General features: G+C 38.5%; 2 protein-coding genes and 1 long non-coding RNA gene across 11 annotated transcripts in view; 1 reads left to right on the forward strand and 2 right to left on the reverse strand.

The window, feature by feature from the left end:
- Positions 1-6,144: 6,144 nt before the first annotated feature.
- Positions 6,145-7,967, reverse strand: rassf10b (Ras association domain family member 10b). Its single transcript, XM_044211738.1, has one exon. The coding sequence runs from the start codon at positions 7,747-7,749 to the stop codon at positions 6,412-6,414; it is 1,338 nt and encodes a 445-aa protein (XP_044067673.1). The 5' UTR covers positions 7,750-7,967; the 3' UTR covers positions 6,145-6,411.
- An 877-nt stretch (positions 7,968-8,844) lies between these two features.
- On the forward strand, positions 8,845-20,660 carry LOC122883325. 2 transcript variants are annotated; one of them, XR_006379611.1, is made up of 4 exons: positions 8,845-8,979; positions 15,610-15,797; positions 20,347-20,476; positions 20,563-20,660. It is a non-coding gene; the product is annotated as an uncharacterized LOC122883325 (long non-coding RNA). The 2 variants fall into 2 exon arrangements; XR_006379609.1 differs by lacking the exon at positions 8,845-8,979 and having other exon boundaries at positions 14,704-15,797.
- tead1b (TEA domain family member 1b) overlaps positions 11,364-20,756 on the reverse strand; it is a 55,321-nt gene continuing 45,928 nt past the window's right edge. For 7 of the 8 annotated variants that reach the window (XM_044211008.1, XM_044211088.1, XM_044211169.1 and 4 more), the window contains 5 exons: positions 20,536-20,660; positions 19,036-19,209; positions 16,080-16,220; positions 15,815-15,967; positions 11,364-14,697 (listed from right to left, as the gene is read on the reverse strand). In XM_044211008.1, coding sequence (XP_044066943.1) covers positions 14,584-14,697; positions 15,815-15,967; positions 16,080-16,220; positions 19,036-19,209; positions 20,536-20,660 — 707 coding nt within the window. In that variant the 3' untranslated portion in view covers positions 11,364-14,583. Of the gene's footprint in view, positions 14,698-15,793; positions 15,968-16,079; positions 16,221-19,035; positions 19,210-20,535; positions 20,661-20,756 lie in introns of all 8 variants that reach the window. The other variant, XM_044211611.1, reaches the window with a different exon arrangement.

Consider the following 20,756-nt stretch of genomic DNA (forward strand, 5'->3'; position numbering starts at 1 on the left):
TAAATTTAAATAAATCCCTGCAGAAAGCACATTTACATACTAAATATAACCTGATTACCATGAATAACAGCATTAAGGTAAAAGTTTGATTTACATATTTACAAGGTTTGAATTGCTCTGATAATGAGTTGTCATGATTGACATGCAATGAAGATCTCCAGATGGAATCGAACTAGTTATGTGGTATGTGTATGGCAGAGGTAGGCAAATAGCTGCCTATGGGCGAAATCCGTCCATCCAACAAAAACCCCAACGAAAGCTGAAGTTTTCCCCTTCATAGTTTGCATCAAAACTTTTGCAGATTTTTTTAAAAATCTACATGTACATAACAGGCTAAATCCCAATAAATGTAACCTTGTAAGCGCAAATATAATCAAATAGATAGTAGTCTAATAGACATGGTGTGCTGATTTAAAAAAAAAAATAATAATCTAAATTTTAAGAGTAAGAACAGTGTTTGAGTGTGGATAACCTATGGATTACAACTGAAGTCTCGTAGTGCAACACAAAGCATGCATTTGTTTACGTGAGTCATTTTTTGCCAAATGAGTTGTACGATAATCACTAGCTAATGGGGAAAAATACAACACGTTTTAGAATCTGTTTTATTCTTATAAGAAATAAAATATTCAAAAATAAAATACTCCCAAGAAAAAAAACTTGACATCTCCACTGCACTTGTAAAACTATGTTTTACCCCATTAAACAATGATGGAAAAAACTGGCCCACGATTGAACCTAATTGCTGACATATGGCGTATAGTAGGAGTCACTAGGCCACCAGGAGGCCCTTACAGTACATTTTACAGTAACAGAACTTTTACTACTGGCATCATAGGCTGTAACATGATTGTTTGTTTCATGCTCGTTCTTCTGCTATTGCAGGTATTCTTTGCATAGAAACACAGCTTCTCATCTGGTTGCATTAAGAAATTTCGATTTCTTTAGATTCAGATTCATCTATGCTGACCAGTTGAGTTGATGCATGGAAAGAGCCTCACAGAACTTTTAGTCTTTTAGTTAACTAGGGTGACATAATGATTTAGTGGCTGAGACCTCTGGTCGCCTACTGCTCACGTACCACCACATGAAACCCTCTGCTCTGTCCATGAGGAGCCAGAGTTTGGGAGCCCTGCTGATTAAAGTGTGCTTCCTTTATCAGCTCCTACTCCCCTACTGTTCACCTTCACAACCTCCCAGCAGAGAGAGTCAGATGGCAGCGACGCTTCAGTAGCTTTAACTTCTGATAATATGACCTGTGAAACCTGTGATGACCCCAGAACAAAGACTGTGACATCTTCTTTGTCAGGGCCTGGCATGTTTTTGTTAGTGTGCACAAGGATGTGAGTTGTTCATGTTTATGTAAATGCCTGGAAGTTGTAATAAAAGACAGAATCTTGGATATACCTGTGTGATAACGGAGACAAAGAGGTAATCAGACATGGCTGCAGGAAGCTCAGACTGCATACCAGAGAGAAAAAATGTTCACTTCAAACTTATGAGTGACATTCCTCAAAACCTTTAGTCTCTTTAATCAGGCCAGCTCAGCGAAAGGCTTTAGAGACGGACACTTCAGATTCCTGAATCTCCTTAAGCAGCTCCAGAGTTCTGCAGACACACTTAATCAAAGCTTGACATTTATACAACCCCATTCAGCGATGTGGGAAACACTCCACACAGACTTCACCTCTGAAACAAAAGACAAGGAATGTGCTCATGCTTTCCTCTGAGAATACTGTACGTAGTATTACGTTCGCGCTTGTCGCATGTGAGATAAGGTTGTTTTTTTTCTATCAGGTCAGGCTAATTTATATTCCTCTGTGTAACAAAGTGACAAATGAATAAAGAGCCACATGAGAGAGTGGAGCACAGAGGAGAGTGCAGTGTGTGTCAGGAGGCAGGAAGGCTGCCATTCACAGGGCATGTAATACAATAACTTCCCCTTGTGTGACAATGATGCTGTCCTAAATTCAAAGAACAAAGACACTTAAGGTGGCTTGTACGTGTGTGTGTGTGTTCTTGTACTTCTACCTTTTGTGAGGACCAATTTGAGTTTCAGACCTTGACAGTGAGGACGATTGGGAAAACTGAGGAGATTGTGGCCGGTCCTCACTCCTTCAAAGAGCTGTTTAAAGGTTAAGGCTGGCTTTCCCTTTTTAGATTTAATGTTACATTTAGGTTGTAGCATATAGTTGCAATGGTTTAAGTTATGGTTGAAGACAAGCAAATGCATTGTGTCAATGAGGGTCCCTACAAGTGCTAACAAACTACAAAACTCACTATTGTGTGTTACTCTGTATTTATTTTTTGAAAAAACACAAATTATAATTATAGGGGTCATATGTCAGCTTTGAAAATGCCCCTTTGCTCCTTTTTTTTTTTTTCAATCTGAAGTGAAGAAATCGAGAAGATGTGGTAAAATTACCATTTTAGAAGGAGGTTATTAAAATGATTACATTTACTTTATTTTCTAAAGATAATAATTGTGGAGCCACAAAAACGGTCACTTTTCAAAAACAGCTGGACTGAAAAGGAATTTAAAAGTTTTGTCTGCTGAGTCTCAAGATGCCTTCCTTTTTTAATAAACCACATTCCTCTGAAATACCAGTACCAGTAAACTTCCCCCCTATTGACTATTTAATAGTTGGCACAACTGTGCTTAACTGTTAGTTTGTTTGTCAGAATCTCAAAGTATGTTGGAGACTATTTGAGCTGCCTCAAGTTTCTGTGATCAAAATTGGTAAGATCCTCATCCAGTGGACAGTAAAATAGGAGCTGGGTGCAGCAAAATCATTCTAATTGTCGAAAGTGAATAGATTTACCTTTTTGTTTGATCTGTCAAGAGCAAAAAACTTCACTTTGACAGTAGGTGGTTACAAACTGCTGACAGGATGGAGAGATGTGCCTTATATTGGAGGTAGTAATGTAATTCCTGCTGAGGAGCTGTTGGGTTTCTGTAGGTCACGTCTGCTTCTCTGGCAGTGGATTAACACAGCAGGATGTTTGGTCTGTGAGTTACGGAAAGCATATGTGACCTTTTTGTACAATGATACACAACAAGTCAAAGAAGGAGGCTGCAGAGCACCGTAGAGAGTTCACCTGCCGTAAACAATGCATATGTTTGACTGTCCCAGCCATCAGTGAGCTGAATGTTACATGTGTCTTTTTTTCATTGAGAGGAACCTAGAATGTCAGTGGCCCCCAGAAAATTTCTATAATCCGTGATAGAGCTGAAACAATCAATCGATTAGTCGATCGACGGCAAATTAATCCGCAACTATTTTGATAACTCGATGGATCGTTTCAGTCTGGACTGTTGTCATGGCATTTCAATACCTTTTAGCTTGAATAACATACAAAGAGCTTTCCCTCACCATCAGTTTGCACCATCACAAACTTGCACTACACTGTCCAGTCATTTGACAATATAAGGAGGAGATGGTGGTGTTAGCCGCCCTTTAGATCTTGTGGACGGAAGTTTTCCTTTCACACATAGTTGAACACGTAAATACCCAAATTTATTTAAGAGTGAAAACTATTAGTGGGGCTAATATATCTCTCTACATCTGATTTATCAATGACTCTAGTACAAATTGTTTCACCACAGTGTGGCAACATGTTGGCACGTGAAAAATAGTATAACAAAGATATGAAAGCAAAAAACACAAGAGGAAGAGGCGATAAGACATGTTTTTAGGCTAATATTACATTTGGCATGATATTAAAAAGGCTACTATTATTAAATGTAGCCTTTACATAGTTTGTCCATTGAATATGTATGGCTGTCGGTATGCTGTTTCAGTCTGTACTCTACGTCAAAACATTTTACAATTTTTCAAATATCTAAGAATAAAGTATAAAACATCTTGCTAACAAAACACAAGTCTTTTAGTTTTTTTCCCCCCTCAGACTCAAATTTAGTTGTCAGCTGTGCGTCTGTGTCCTTGTTTAAACTTTGAAACTGTGCCACTTAGTGTTTAGTTTTTTGTTTTGCTAATTATTTGAACATGCACTTGAAACACATGTCTGGATTACTGCACATTATAGTGATTATTCAAAGTTGCCTGTCAATAATTAAAAATGATAAACAGAAAGTCTCTGAGGAGTACCAGAGAGAAAATATCAATGTGATACTAAACAAGGCCAAACGAGGCTGCACCCCAAATGATCCTCCAATATTCACGCACACATATGAGAGTTATGTAACATTTTCTCTGCTGCTGTGTCACTCAGTCAGTGTATATGCTGAGAAACCACTTGGCTCATCTTTTATTCTTCCTGTGGTTTTGAATAATTCAATACACCTATTAAGTAAGTATACAACTCCTTGGACACAGGTAGTAAAGTATACTTTTGTGTTGTCTTGCATATTGCTGTGTATTCACTTATAACGCAGCACATGGGCGGGTTTATCAAGGGTGGAAACTCAATACAGTCTCTATTGCAGTTTTTTTTTCATTCTCTAGCATTGAGCCTAGAAACGACAGTCTGTGGTATATTTTGTCTTCACTCCAGATGGAAGGTGTTTTTCATCCTCCAGAGGACAGCAGAGAAGTCACATACTGCACTGTACCTCACTTTATATAAACAGAGCATTTCTGTTTATGTTAAAGGCCTTGGACAATGTTTCAGGGCTACAAATCAAACTCTTTGTCATCTGTAGGCCACAGTGTTAGTATGTGTGTGGTTCAGCTACTTCTATAAAAGCAGCATTACAAAAGAAAAGTTTACCACGTTTCATGATACAAATCAGTACAATCACTTTACACTTTTTTGACAACATAGGTAGGTCTCTGAAACAGAATAAATAATCTTGCAGAAAAGAGATTAACAGTTTAATCCACAACAAAGATGGGGTGAACTGAAGTAGATTCAAGAGAACGCCAAATATACCGCAAATATTATGACACACAGCTCAAAAACAAAAGAAAGAAGAAAGTCTTCCTCTTAAAAAAGTGTTCTCACTGTAACATTATTGTGAAATAATAAAGTGGTCTGACCAAAACCTCCAAACACAGCCTAAAAATTATCTTTACATAAGAGTTGTTCCTGACTCTTTGTGGATTTGAAGATTTTCACCCAACTGTCAAACTCAGGGAAAGGCAGGCGGACTGTGCTCATAAGACATCAAAGACCTAAAGTGGCCTTTACTGTTTTCTCTTTTCATTTGGGGAAATGAAGGGTGAAGCCTCTCTTTTGTTTTTTTATTTATTTTTTTAACCTACACACATGCATGCATGTGTAGGTTAATTGATGACTCTAAAATTGCCCGTATTGAATGAATGTGAGAGTGAATGGTTGTCTGTCCTTGTTTGTGTCTGTGTTAGCCCTGCGACGAGTTGGCCACTGTCCAGGGTGTACCCTGCCTAAGGCCCAAAGTCACTGGGATAGGCTCCAGTCACCCGCGACCCCTAACGGGACCAAGCGGTAGAAAATGGATGGAAATGGATTTATTTTTTTATTTTTTTATTTTTTTTAGCAGCTGGCAGATAAAATGTGGAGGCTGTGTGCTGCTGTTCCAAAACTTTGAATGACTCATGTGAAATACCCTGACGAGGTTCTGCTGTCAGATGATTTTCTCTTGATATTGTTCAGCAGCAATCATTCTGTATTGAGACACAAAATCTGGGGAATAAAGCACTCAGTGTGTGTCTCTATCAGACAGTCTGTGTATAAAATGTCCCTTCTTATCATCACACACACACACACACACAGAGAGAGAGAGAGAGAGAGAGAGAGAGAGAGAGAGTGTGTGTCATTTTGGTCCAGGATGTAAACCTCCTATGTGAGCACTGCGCCTCTGTTTTGACTTCAGATATTATTGTGACTTTATGGTTCACAGCAAAGAGGTTTTCTTTATCACTCAGTGTCTGGGTCACAGTGAAAGCTCAGATGTTGTTCACAATCTGCAGAATAATCCCAAAGACCCTTTTGACTTTGTGTGTTTCGGCTGTGTCTCCCTGCTGTCTCTGAGGTGTGTAGTAGCATGGCAGAGGTTGTGGAAATGATCTGCTTTTACCACACTTCATCTCATGTCATCTCTTTAGCGTTCACCCTTAAGTCCCCACTCCAACATTAAATATCACATTTCAGATCAGTGTTTGGGTCATTGCAAAGAGAAAAGAGGAACAAATGAACTCAAGCTTCAAAAACAGTGTTTGTTTATTTTTATGTCAAAGCAACAACTTTCTTGGTGAGATTGACACTTATTACCCAACAAAAAATAACTGTAGTCGTTCTTTAACCAGTGTAAGAAGGGTGTTTTTAAAAATATGGGGATTATTATGATTCCATACAAAGATAAATTCAGTTTAAATTTTCGTTTACTTCAGAGTAATTATGATCCCTGAGACTGTAGAAGTTCATTCTTCATCTGGTTGAAAAATGATAGGCGACCTTCCTGGTAAAAACCTAAACCAGTGACTCCCACACAGGGTGGCTGTCTGAGTCCTGACTGTGCAGAGAGCTTAAGCCAGTGTCTGAGTCGTCGTCGTTCACACTGTGAGCTTTTGACAGACCCCTGGCCTGCTCCACCCACTCGCTTTTCCTCTCCAAAGTGCTCATCATCCCCGTCTTATCATCTGTCGCGTGGCTACATCTCTCCTCACGGGCTGTCCCTTCCGCTATGTCCAAAGTGTTCACTTTCTCCAGCAAATCCCTCATCTCCTTCTCCCTCGCCCGGCAAATCTCCTGGGTCAGCTCTAAATCGCTCCTAATAGCTTCTAAATCCGTGTTGAGGCGCAGGCCGATGTATAAACTCGCGTCTAGCTGTGTCCTGATCCTCTCTCCTTCCAAAAGCAGCTCGTTTTCTGATGTGTTTGCCTCGCTGATGTGGAGGGATGGCGCGCCCTCGCCGGGCTCTGCGTCTTTGCTCTGCAGCTCCTCTTCCCTCCGCTGCATCCAGCGGTGGTTCAGCTCCTCCTGCATCTGCACCGTGATGATGTCTATAAGGGCTTCCTGCTCCCACAGCTCCTCTTGTAGTCTAACCACCTCCTCACACCGCCGGACATACTCTTCAAACTTGGCGACAGTCTCAGCTGAACACAGTGTGTCTCCCTCTCGGCTGGAAGCTGTAGCAGCATCCACTAAATACGTGTCCTGCACATAATTAATCCCGTGTCTTTTAATTCTGTCAAAATGCACCTTCGCCTCGCACCTCTCGATCTCTGAGTCCAGCTCTGTAATCCTCTGAATCTGCTGGCGGATTGTATGATCCTGAGAAATCACAAGATGAGCCAAAGTTTCCATCTTTTCCGCAGAGGACGCATCTATGTGCGCCGCCTGCGCTCTTTTTGTATTATTGATCTTCTCCAACTTTCTGAAAGCTTTCCTGACAATCCGACGCTGTTTCTCAGGTGAGATGCCACCCACGGGAGACCGTGCGGTCCCCTTGGTAACACAGGGGCTGTGTTTACTGAGCACCACACGCGCCTCTGCGCTCCGGGCTCCGTGGTTCGCCAAAGACGCCTCGCTCTTCACCAAAGCGAACTTCACGTTGCTCTGCTCCTCTCCCCACGCGACCCAAAGCCGTAAAATCTTGGTTTTGTTCGATAAAATCCTCTCGAAACCTCTCCATTTCTCCACTATGCAGTAAGACTGTGAGGTGTGCTGTGAGTTTTGGTCTTCCAGAAGCACTTTGACAACATCAGCGCAGGTTGTGCGCTTTGACAAGCCGAAGACGAGCTTTTCCTCTCGGCAGACCCACACTGATATCTTACTCTCCTCTATCTTGGTCTCATCCGACTCCATCGTGAATATCTGCTTAACTGTATTTCTTATAGATTAAAATCAGGAAAAAGTCTTAAAATAGATTTAAATCCGCATGACTGGAGAAAAGCGCGGCCATGTCCATACTCATTAACTCTGTGTGCGTGCGCGCTGCGTCCCAGACACATCTGAGAAGTTGCTGATGGGGCTGGAGGTTTGGAGGTCCATGTGTCCAGGAAACACTTCTAGTGCGTTTATGGCGCGCCCTCAGGAGACAGCCTCTGCTGTGATCACATGACTGCACACGTAAGTGTCAGGAAAGAGGACTTCATATTGTGATGTGTGACTTTGTGCTGAGAAGATGACTTCAGGACAGTATTGATCACCAGCTACTGATTTCTGTGGCATGTTGAAGGTTTACTGTGTCATAATGGCCACTGTATCCACTACTCTGATGAAATGTTAAAGGGTTAAATGTCTTAGAATTGCCACACTGTTTAAACCCTGACTTCAGTGTTTAAAACATAATGGAAATATTTACGAACAAAAATTATTTATTGGGATGTATTCACTCAAATTTAACTGAGTGGACAATACAAAACTTTTATAATGATGATTGATTATTATTACTTTTTTATAATAATAATAATAATAATAATAAGTATATAGGAAAAGTACTACTAAAGTTGAGTATTATTGCTTCAAGTGGCAGTGGGAGATACTTGATTAAAATATAGGGGGAAAAATGTGTGTGTGTGTGTGTGTGTGTGTGTGTGTATATATGCCTGTGTTGTTTGTGTGACCGTTCAGACTGATATCAGAATTTACGAGTAACTCCAGGTCTTTTCCTCTTGTCTCTGTACATTCATGAAGTGAAGTCATACAGCTCCCATCTTGTCTTTCTATTGTTTTTGTATGCAGACATGTCGCCTGAAAGCTGCACGGAGCTGCAGCGTTGACTATTCTCCGGGAGATGACATGACATGTTGTATTGTTAAAATGAAAAATGTTGCTTAAAGGTTCTATATGTAACTTTCAGAAAACCCTTGTTAATAATGACACCTTTGGCAGTTAAGTGAACTGCAGGCAGCATCCTGCTGCTGCATGGCGCGAGCGAGCATCATCCTGGGCATCGGGCAAAAGAGACACGAGACTGAACGCTGTTAGTATACTCAGTATTTTGTTAGTGAGCAAGCGAGCTAAAGTTAGCCAGCCAGCTACAACCCAGCCACCCTGCATGTATTTGGCCGCCCCGCAACGCCAGCCGACAAAGTAACCTGCAAACGGCAAGCAAAAGCAATATATTTCACATGCTTTGCAGTAATGTTAGCTTGACTTTGGACTTTGTGTTTGACTCTGTGTTTCGGTTGGTGTCGGTCATTTGTTAGTGGACTCCATTTCTGAGCCAAATTAAGAAAGCGTTGTACACTGTTGCGCACTGAGCACACATAAACGTGACACAAAGATATTTACTTACAATCCAACACATTGAGAAATCCGAGTGGAGCAGTGGTGACCCCTCCTTCTGTTGGATTGCACTTTTGTTTTCAGTGATGTGAATATTCAGGGTCACTTTGCTTTTGTTGATATGACTGAGTGTGCACTGGCATTGGATCGTGTAAATGACACCTTCAGATACTCAAGTTGTCATTTAAAAGTTTCTGGTGATGATACCTGGAGGGTTAGAAACACTGTGTACTAAAGAATAATGGTTGAGTATTAATTGAATGTTGAACAAGTGTCAGCTAAGACTGTGCTGCTTTGATTGGTCTGTCCTTGATACTTAAAGGCAAGCATCTTTTTAAAATGCATCGTTTTGACCCTGCTAGCTTTGAGTATCTTTTCTTCTCATCGACTGCCAAACAAAAGCAAATAAAACCAAAGACGAGGTGTGCCAGTTTCTGCACATGCGTCTTGTGGTTTTACAATATATGCAAAAGTGTTTGCCCCCTTCCTGATTTCTTATTTTTTTGCATGTTTGTCACGCTTAAATGTTTCAGATCATCAAACAAATTTAAATATTAGTCAAAGATAACACAAGTAAACACAAAATGCAGTTTTTAAATGAAAGTTGTTATTATTAAGGGAAAACAAAATCCAAACCTACATGGCCCTGTGTGAAAAAGTGATTACCCCCTAAACCTAATAACTGGTTGGGCCACCCTTAGCAGCAACAACTGCAATCAAGAGTTTGCGATAACTTGCAATGTTGACAAACATGCAAAAAATTAAGAAATCAGGAAGGGGGCAACACTTTTGCACACTACTGTATGATTGGTCTTGTTCTCAAAGCTTTGGTGGATATACGAGTGAGAGAAAGAGACCCCTTCATCTTTGCTTTAACCACATTACAGAGCCTTGTCAGACCAGGGCAAATGAAACACATTTGAAACTAGAGCACATACCTCCCATCAATGTGCACAATCCTCTAAATTTCTTATTTCAATAAAATTAAATCTTCACTTGGATTTAAGTACACATGGACAATCATTCTTACATTTACTTATATCCTGGGTCTATTATGGCTCCATACATGGATAAATTACAACATTTCAATTAAGTCAGACTCGTGAGCATTGAGTTATGGCCAATGTATCATGTTAGTGTAGTGCCACCTAAAGGTAAAATACCATAAAAATGTGTAGTATCAGAGTTGAGCACATAAAAGACAGCCTTGAGCTACAGAATCCAGGATCAATAATTTTGCTTTTTCCCCTCACAGTTATTATTTAAAATGTAAAGTACTTTATAAATGACCACATGGTGGCGCTATGCACTCCAAAAACTGTTCAGTTTGGGCATGACTTTTTACTGAACTCTGTTAAATAGTTTTTCAGTTTGGAGCACTTTCACATGCTTAATTTGTACCAGCAGTATGGTCTGAGAACCCCTCTATCCCAGACATAATAATCACTTCAACAATCACTATTTTCAGTCTAAACGTTGCCTGTGTGAACTCCCATCTGGACAAAGCCTTTACTGTCTTCAAAGGGTTACTTCAAAACCACAGGAATCAGCTGATAAACTAAATGACAGTTGTTTTAAAACAGGGGCTATACTTTGACAACAACCAAATCTGAGTTACAAATGTTAGTTTGTTTTAATCAAACACAGCTGGAAAACAAGCTAATATTTCTATATTTTAGTTGACAAACTCAATGTCCTCTGATACCTGTAGTTCAAATGGTCAGGTTTGCTTTCAAATGTTGTATGTGACCAAACTGAAATTACACTAATATATATATATATATATATATATATATATATATATATATATATATATATATATATATATATATATATATATATATATATATATATATATATATAATAAAAAAAAATACAATTTACTGGTGCCTTAATTTATGGGTTTAATTCAAAAGGAAGGAAATCATGCTGCATTTGCTTTTAATTAAACAATATCTCCCTCTGGTGATGGTTTCTGTTACTACAATGGTATATTAAAATATACTCCCTTACATGTGAAACAGGGGCACCAGCAGTTAAATAAAAAGCAAGTGACAGGCTCCATCTACTGTTGATCTGAGGTTTTTGCAGTTAAAGAGTTAAATGGATGGTGCCTCATGAGGTCCGTACCACACAGTCACATCTGTAATACTGCTTTCTGAGTGAATATTCAAACGTCAGCACAATAATTATGTTAAATGTTTAATTGACAACAAAAGGAGGCAATATTTTTCAGATTCATTTAACTTCAATATTGCATACATACAAAGTATCTAGAAAGCTACAAAATATCTATTATCAAGAAGGCATCATAATGTTACGGAGCAAAGACAAGACCATATGCAGAACACAGAAACATCGCAGAGCTTCTTTTCTCTCCTTTGCTCCAACACATTTCATGGATACAAAAAGATATCACACATTTGTACCAAGAAAAGCTAAGATATATAATTTTGTACAGAGCACCTTTTTACAAAAACAAGTCTGCACACAAAAACCCAAATGTATGATAACTGTGTGTGAGCTGTGTGAAAAATCACTTTAAAGCCACCATCTGAAAATGGTCATAAAACAAAAAAGGTACCAGTACCTACTCTTCGACAGAATTACAAATAACAAGAGCTAAACTGCTGATATGTTTGTAGCATGATTTCTCAACTTAGCTGATTTTTATTTTATTTTTTATTTTTTTGTCATTTTCTCTTCTAATGGTCCACCAGACATTCGTGCCATCGAAGGCATCAGTCCTGCTGTTTCAGTGTTGAAACGACATGTCACAATGTACCAGCAGTGCAGCAGCAACATCATTACCATCTTATTGGGCTTGCAATATACAGACAATGTCATCACAAAACCAAGTACAACTGTATACAAGTACAATAAGAAAACAGGAACATCTCACTAAGTAATCAATAAATGTGAACAGATACATAGGGTAAACTTAAGAAAAAGCCTATTAAAACTCCACAGTGTCCACAGGACTGTGGCAAAATACTGAATGATTGAACTTTATCTGCATCCACCAGAGACATTGTCTGCAATTATTTAGAGCTTCTTCGGTTAAAATACTTTAGATGATTATAATTTTTTGTAAGAAACAGTAAATGTTTGAGTAGCTATGGTCCTTAAAAGTATTAACCTCGACAGCCTTGTCCACACTAGCAGTTGTGAAAAATTGGGTTTAGTTTCTGAAACAGCATCTCAAAACAGGTTTTGGAAACAACCACATTAAAACAGCTCCAAATACATTTTTTTTTTAATTTGTACTGTTAAATCAACTTTTTTGTCTCAAAGATAATAATTGATAAAAGCTTGTGTCGGTACCTGCCTCGTCAAACGCAACATTGTTAAAGTGTGATGTGGTTTTCACATCGTGAGAGCGTGTGGTCGCGGGAAAGAGGAAACCATAATGTCTCCAAAAACCTTTTTTTTTTTTCCTCTTTCTTTTAAAAACACTTGAACCTGCAAGTGTGCACAAAGCAGACAGCTGCAGTGTTTATCTGAGCTGACATCCTGCATGCAGTCAGCGGCTGCACGTGGAGCCGCAAGCAAAGAAACAGCTTTTCTTCAAATACATCATTTGTGAAATCAATTTACAATGTAATAAAAATGAATATATCATTTATTTATTTGACCAGTAACCAGCTTTCTCCTGCTGTCATTAAAATCCTTTAAAAAAGGCAATGTGGTGATTGGTTTTACTTATGTCTCATTTTTGGTCTAGCAACATTAAATTTTAAATTTCTGTTTGATCTTTTTGAAGCAGGACATTTTAAACCAAAGGCACTTCCTTGCTACCGTGCAGGACATGACAAAAGATTGACTGTATCTCTGTATTTTTGGTCTTTTACAACAGGAAAGGCAGTCAGTCTGTTTATAGTACACTCTTTGAAAAAAGGCTGATGTTTTAGGAACATATTGCAGCGTTAGAGAAAAATATAACCTGCATTATAACTGTTATTATAACTTAATTTAACATAAGTGTACTGCCCCTTAACAACAACAAAAAAAAAAAACTGTATTTCTAGGAGTGTACCAATTATAAGAAACATCATTTCTCAGATGTGAAGATGTACCAAGTAATATACTGGTGAGTTATTTTTGCCTGTTTCATCCACAAAACTGATTTTAGACTTAAAACAAAGCAAAGGGTAATGTTAGAGTATATTCTAAGGCACTGTACATCTACACTTTGGCAGATAGTGTTGTGAATTTCATACACAATGCAAACATAGAAAGAGTCTTCCTGCGTAGAGATCACAGTTTTAGTGGCATCTTTTGGAGTTCACACAGCTATAACATGTTTAAGGCTGGGGGTTGGTGTAGGCCACAGAAACATGTGAACATAGTGTGAACATGAAGGCAGCAACACTCTTGGCTTGGAGTTATTACACCACGATCCCAGAGGGGAAAACTATTGAGAGTCTTTCGGGGGCAAAGCCACAGCATACTGAACAAGGCCTGCTGTCTACAAGTGATTTTATAGTGTTGTGATTATTTAAACAGAAAGAAAAGTAAGCATCACTAAAGCAAGTCCAGGAAGGGGAACAAAGTGCTTTTGGACAAGATGAGAGTAATTTTAAGCAGTACTTTCACCCGTCTAAAACCTAAAAATTCTCTTATCGGTTGTCAGAGAGAAAAGACTCGTTTGTAGCACAGAAAATGCTTAGCAGGTGGTAAGACTTCTACATTCATGGAGCAGATGCAGGCAAAATGTTTGTAGTATTTTCACAGTGCAACAACAATTCTGTTGTTAGTGTCTAAGACTTGGAGTGCGTCAACAGGGATAAATATACTTCTGAAAGCTGAGTTGTTTGTGTTTTTTAAAGAAATAGCAGTAATTTTGCAATATTCATGACCACTTGCTTCCTTCCAACTACTGTCTATGTAGTGTTGTGTAAGTTTAGCTTCTTTGGAAAATCTATTGGCTGTGGGTGCACATCTGTAAATTGACTATATGTATGCTCACAAATTATGAACTACAGACATATAAAACACACTCAAACATATTACACAGACGACATCAGGCCGCTGATAGAAAAGGCCAGCATCCTTTTTTTCTTAGTCTACATAACAAAGCAGAAGACAACACACATTTCCATTTACCAAATTAATCTAGTGAATTCTTTAAGAACGGCCACATTTAAACCCAACATAGACCAACTCAACATATTTTAAAGGAGAATTCCCATATTTAAACATAAAACAACTGTACCGCAATTCACAACTGCAGTCAAATAACAAACACTTTATATTAAAACAAATTTATAACAACTGACTTCACCCGATACCATGACCAAAAAGCATTGTAGGTGTGACTTTCAGGTAGAGGCACTGCCACTTGTTTGTGAGGTTGGTAAGTCTATGAAAAGAGGGAGGTTGGGGTGGGGGGGAAGGGCTCGGAGCCTCTCATTCCTTTACCAGTCTGTAGATATGATGCTGGGCGCCGTGCTCACTGTTTGAAACTTCAAACACACACGCCATACATAGCAGCGTCTCCTGGGTGTCTCTATTTGTCACCACCTGCAAGAGAAGAGACTGTCACTTTCTAGTAAATAGTAAGTATTGAACTTCATGTAATATTTCTAAATGAATAAAAAGGAAACAAGTATAGAATCCCGATAATCTTTGAAGAAAAGCACTTAAAAACACTTCTAACGTTTCCAAAAGCAGTACTCAACAGTGAATGAACTGTAAAGTAACATGGCATATTTTAACTGTCTATAAGGCCTTGCTATGTATTAAAAATACATAAATTACCGAGCATGTGGTAGAGGACACAATAGAAATGTTAATACGTGGAATCCTTCAGCATGAAAATGTTCTTATAAAATTAATGAATATGCACATAATTTCTGTATGAGAGCTTTATAAGCACAAGGAAAACATTATACACACCGTAGGATAAAAGAAGAGAAGATATGAAAACAGAACATCAGGAAAGTGCCACAAGAGATTAATATATTATCAGGCAGTAGGTAACGATCCTTTACTTTGACACGGTCATCATCGTGATCATTGCTTTCTGGGTGAAGGCAGCCTTCAAAATGATCAGTCAATATTGTTTTTTTTTTCTTTTTCAAATTTTAACATTACCATTTTACACCAAATGTCACTCAACAGAGAGCATCAGTAGTGACAATAAAAGTACAGATATAAAGAATAAAACTTGAAATGCATCATTTTTGGTTCCTTTTCAAGGAACAAGGCACTTATTAATCTACGTTTCTAAAAGCATCACGATGCTTTTGGGAAACACCTCGTAAGCTTAAAGTTTGTAAGATGGATTTTATAATCATCTCAGCCTTAAGATGCTTTTGGGCCCTGCGTATGAGTCCATGAGTCTTTTTATTTATTTTTTTGCTTTCTCAGTAGTGGTGAATCGCACTTTGACAAGGGTTCCTGGCCCCTCTTATCCTCCCTTTTCCCCTGCAGATAATGAGACTCTGCACACTGTGTTTCATCCCCTGTGGAATGAGAGCAATGTAAGACCAGCAAGAAGAACTCATCCTGAGGCCCAGTCAACAGCCCCACCCCCACCCCCACCCCGAGCCACCAACACACCCTGACAGCAAAGAGGAGAAGAAGAATGAGAGTCCTGGAGAGAGATTTCACCCACTCAGGTCAGTGAGGTGATTACCAATAAGATAGTGAAGTTCTCCAGCACACTGTTCATCATATATTTCTCTGGCAGATGTTTTAGCTTATGGATGAAGTTGATCATGTATTCGCACATGGGAGACCGGCTTATCCGGTAGACAAAGCGTCCATTCTCAAACCGTGCATATTCAGTCTGAGGAAAAAGAGAAAAAAATAAATAAATTACACAGTAACATAGGTATAGTGTAGATACTCATTGTAATTCACGGCTTTTAGCCATCGTTCTGATCAACAGGAGTTCATACCTCAACTTTCTCGACCACCTGCTTGCCAAAGGAGCAGACCTTTGTTGAACATGTGATGGTCATGTTCTCTGAGCTCTCATACTGACTAGTGACTCCGTAGAAAGATCCAGTATCATCTTGAATGTTACAGTTCAAGTCAGCCTGGGAGCCAGAGAAAACAGACAGCATTCAGTGGCAATTAATATATTTGTATTTAGGGTTCAATTTACAGGAATAAACAGTAGATACAACCATGGTAAGAAGAGGTAAATACAGTGTGTTAAAATATTTGTAGTGACAATGGCAAATGCCTAAGATACTTGCCATTTCATACAAGGAAAAGTAAGCTTTGCATACGTGTATACAAACTGGTGTATATGAGATGAGGCAACACTTAAATTAAAACTAAACTAATTGAATAATTATGTTTAGGTACAGCAACCTTTGTCAGGTATTTCATATAACAAGTAACAACCAATTCTAGGAACCAAGCAATTAATTATCAAAAGGATCACAGAGCACAAACACCTGGAAAATATTTTTAAGGTCCTTTCATGTGAATTATCTGTTAACATACCCAATGAAACTTTTAAGATAATCTGTGGGCAATATCAATTAACCTCCTAACAAGAACAAAATCTGATCAATACCCATACCATTAAACATTAAAAAATAAAATAATGTCAGAGTGATATCAAACTTTATTTTGCATATCTACCCAACAGTGCAAACAACCCCCATGTTAAAACTCAGTCAGCTCAAAAAGAGAAAAACAAGATGCGCTGGAGTGTATAGCCCAACCAGTACTGGTTTTTGAGGCCAATACAGATATCGATATTTGGGTGTTTTTAAAAATAAATCAGAAAACAATGTGTTGGCCAATAGTTTTTTTTTTTTTTTAAACATAAACACACACTCTTGATATGGATCCTTAGATATTTTTTTTTAAAAGAACTGAAAATACATCACTGGGACATTTTACAGTTGAAAAACATGTCAGTGCTCTCTGGTGGGCAAACATGGATACAGTGTTTCTAAATGACCTCAAACCTAGTTTGCCATTTTTGTACTGCAGTTTCTTGTTATTGGCTGACATACACCGATATATCTGCAATTTTCTACATACTAATTCTAAGCAGGTTTTGATCATGTAGTGTGTTCTCACTGGAAAAGTGACAATATGAAGTACAGTATACTAAAAAAGTCTACTAACACCCCCTGATTTTTGAATGTGCCGTTGATGCACACTATTCTCCCAAAATGCAATGAACAAAGGACACGGAGGAGCTACACAGCTGAAAAAATAAAAACTAGTAGTGATGGTGGTGAAACATTTCCAGGAACAACTCAGAAAACAAAAAATATTTTTGGAGAAAAAAATGCAGTCCCATTGTTAAAGCTGCAATAAAAAAAACATTTGGGCCACTTGGGGGCAGCGGAAACAAGTTGTGAACACAACACTGACACATCATCACCATTTAAGTTGATATGGTGAACTAGCATCAGTTGCTTATAACACATCCTGCAGTCACGGAGCAACATTATCATTCATTTGGAGTTGTTTTTCTGGCCACATGGCAGATTTAAGTCCAATATTTACTCTCTTTAGCTGTTTTTGGTCTCCACCAACTCCTGAGGGAAATATAGCCGCTAAATGCTCCACTATGGTCACCAGCTAGTCTCTAACTGTGTCTGTCTTCTGGTGCTGAACATGTAATGTACATGTTTTTAGAGCTGCAACCAATAACGACGTTACGAGAGCCGTGAGATTGAATCAAAACACTAAAGTTGCAACAACTAAACAATGAGCTAAAAACACTAGAAGTCTCTGCACAGCCAAGCGGAGCTGCAGATTCAGGTGATAAGTCTCTGTAGGTTCCTCACTACAAGCGACTCCTTTCACATTGTCATTTGACACATTATTACTATAAAAATATTGATTATAGCCACTTTAAGTGTAACTGGCGGTGTCACAGTGCAGGTATTGTATCTTTTCCTGTAAGTATAAAACAGTAAAGTATGTTGATGGAAAAACAACACACTATAAAGATTAGTATATACTGTATACAATTAGTATGTAGTATGGAATTGAGACATAGCACATGTCTGTACTTTTAAAGGAAGTCAGAATTTGGTTTAATGTATCTAAAAATGTTAAATTAAACTCAGCATTAAGAATTTCTTTGTCACTGTCTGATCAAGCTGTCGAGATTAAATATGTACATCGCATATCAAATTAGAAGATCTCGGTCACGTCTGAATAAGCATGTTAATGTGTCCATTTTGGAAACAAGATTCTAAAGAGGATTAAATGAAGTTACGTTTAAAGACTGATTTACAAGGTTGAACGGGGTCTGCTCCCCGAGGGGCAGCCTTTCTATGCCCTCGACATCCTGTTCATTATGGATACAAAAAGAGGAGACATCCTCCTACAACATTCCCCTCCTTCATTAAGCAAAGCAGTTATACATTCATTATTGTGCAGATTCTGTCTTTCATTTGAAATTTAGATTGGTCGGTCACTTCAAAAGGAATTTGAGGGGACTTGGTCCAAGTGCATACGGTCCTACTTTGTTGGCTGCCGCTAGTTAGCATTTTGCATCAGGGAGGAAATACATGCAATGTTTAAACAGCCATTAGGAGTGCAACCAGGTCACTCCATTGTTTGGAGATATTACATTGAATTAGTGAGTGCTTTGATCAAACGCTCTCCTGCTATGCAAGTCCAAATATAGCAGAGTGCATTCTGCAAACATTAAGAGAGCAATCTTCTCTGTGTAGACTGATTACACCCAATCACTAAAGACGAACCTGAACAGACTGTAACTGAACAGGATCTGCCATCAAACAATTCACATTGTGCAAGAGGTTACAGTGATATTGAGACTGATGTGTGTAAAACATAATCAAGCTGTAACGCTGCCATTTTATATGATATTTATCAATCTTATCAATGTGGCTGACAAATTATACTCACCCAGAATTTTATAAGGAAAAACGAATTCTGGGGACCTTTTCCATACAGCTCCTTCAGTCCTCCTTTCTTTTCTGGGAATTTGTCATAAATCTGACGAATGTCCACCGACTCCAGCAGGGCGTCACTGTAGGAATGATTTGTCTGTCCGATATGTACAAATAGGTGCTTGTTGTACTGAAAGAGTAGATAAATAGTATTAGAAACTTACTTTAAAATATGATGTTCTATTTCTGGTTTTATCATTTAGAAAACAAGTCTATGCAGTCTGAATTTTAACATTAAAACCAGACATAAAATGGCATAAAAATGATCTATAACAGTATTACATATCAATATCCAGAAAGTCATCAACACAATTGAAATTAATTGAAATAAAATGGAGTCAATTCTGACAAATAACCACCATAATAAGTGATAGCTAGAATAAGATTGGTATGCAACATTGCTTTTTATTTTGCTGTCTGCATGGTTTTAGACATCTTTTTATTTTATGATGTACAAATTAGGTAATATCATTCTGCTCCACTGAAGCAGCAAGACTGATCCCCTCATTTGTATTAAACCAAGCCGGGAATGGCAGACTGCTTCACCCAAATTCTATAAGCTCAAGTTGTGACTTTATTATAGGCGTGAAACCACAAATTCTGACCAAGATAGATCTATAAAGTATTAAATTAGGCAAAAACCTACAGTAAAATAATTCATTTTCTCAGAAGCTAATGGTAGATGAGCTTAATTCAGACTTGAAAAGAAACATTTCTGCATCAAAAGCAACTACATTTAACTTAAATTGACAATATGGAATGAAAAGTGAGAGCTTTGTTATAAAAAAGAATATTTAAGTATGCTCTATTCCTTTTCAACTGAGAATATTTGGTCAGTGGATAAAAGTTGTGGTCTATAAAACCTCAAACCCATGATGCATAGCAAAAATCAGAAGGAGAAGCAGCAAATCAGAGAATAACATTTGATTTTCAGAGGTTGGTTGCCCTCGTCGTGACTGAATAAAACCCTGTCATGTGGTGCTGCACTTCAGTTTAAAAGCTCACAGAGCAGCCTCTTCAGCGTGTAGCCTTTAGGGCGAATGCAACAATTTAAAGCATTAAGCTGAATGTAAGATTAATGGCTGTTGTCATGCGGTATTAATACCAAAAGTGCACAGCAAAATGTGGACAAACATTCAAAATTTGCTAAAGCAAACAAGAAATGTGAGACACAGCTCAACTCACACTCATTGAGTCTGCAGTGTAAATATAGTTTTGGCATGTCTTTTTAAGGAACTGATTAATATACAGTCCATTATTTCTGCAGGTTTTCATGCTGTGTGTCCCTACAGGCCAGGCTTCTCCCCTCTCAGCTTGTTTTGGCTTCCTCTCAGCTGACTGTCTGCCTGGGAAAATGTCCCAGTGTATTCATAGAGGGAAGAACTGGATGATAAGAGGTGGGAATGAACACCGTGAGATAGTGATATTTCATGCTTTAGTATAATGTGCTTCTCACTGAGTCTGGGTCTCTCTGTTGCTCTAGGAAGGCGGAGAACTCCACCAGTCGGAGTTTAGATGTACCGATGGAGCGGCCCTGCCACGCTGGTGCCGTGGGAGCCGGAGGTGCTGTGGGCTCGTAACCTGCAGTAACACCAGAATAAAAAAAGATCCATCCTGTCTGTGGGTTATGTTCATTTTAAGACCCTATAACAAATAAAACACTTATGTCATATTGTT

The sequence above is a fragment of the Siniperca chuatsi genome, linkage group LG1 (genome assembly GCF_020085105.1).
Source record: "Siniperca chuatsi isolate FFG_IHB_CAS linkage group LG1, ASM2008510v1, whole genome shotgun sequence".
Lineage (NCBI taxonomy): Eukaryota > Metazoa > Chordata > Actinopteri > Centrarchiformes > Sinipercidae > Siniperca > Siniperca chuatsi.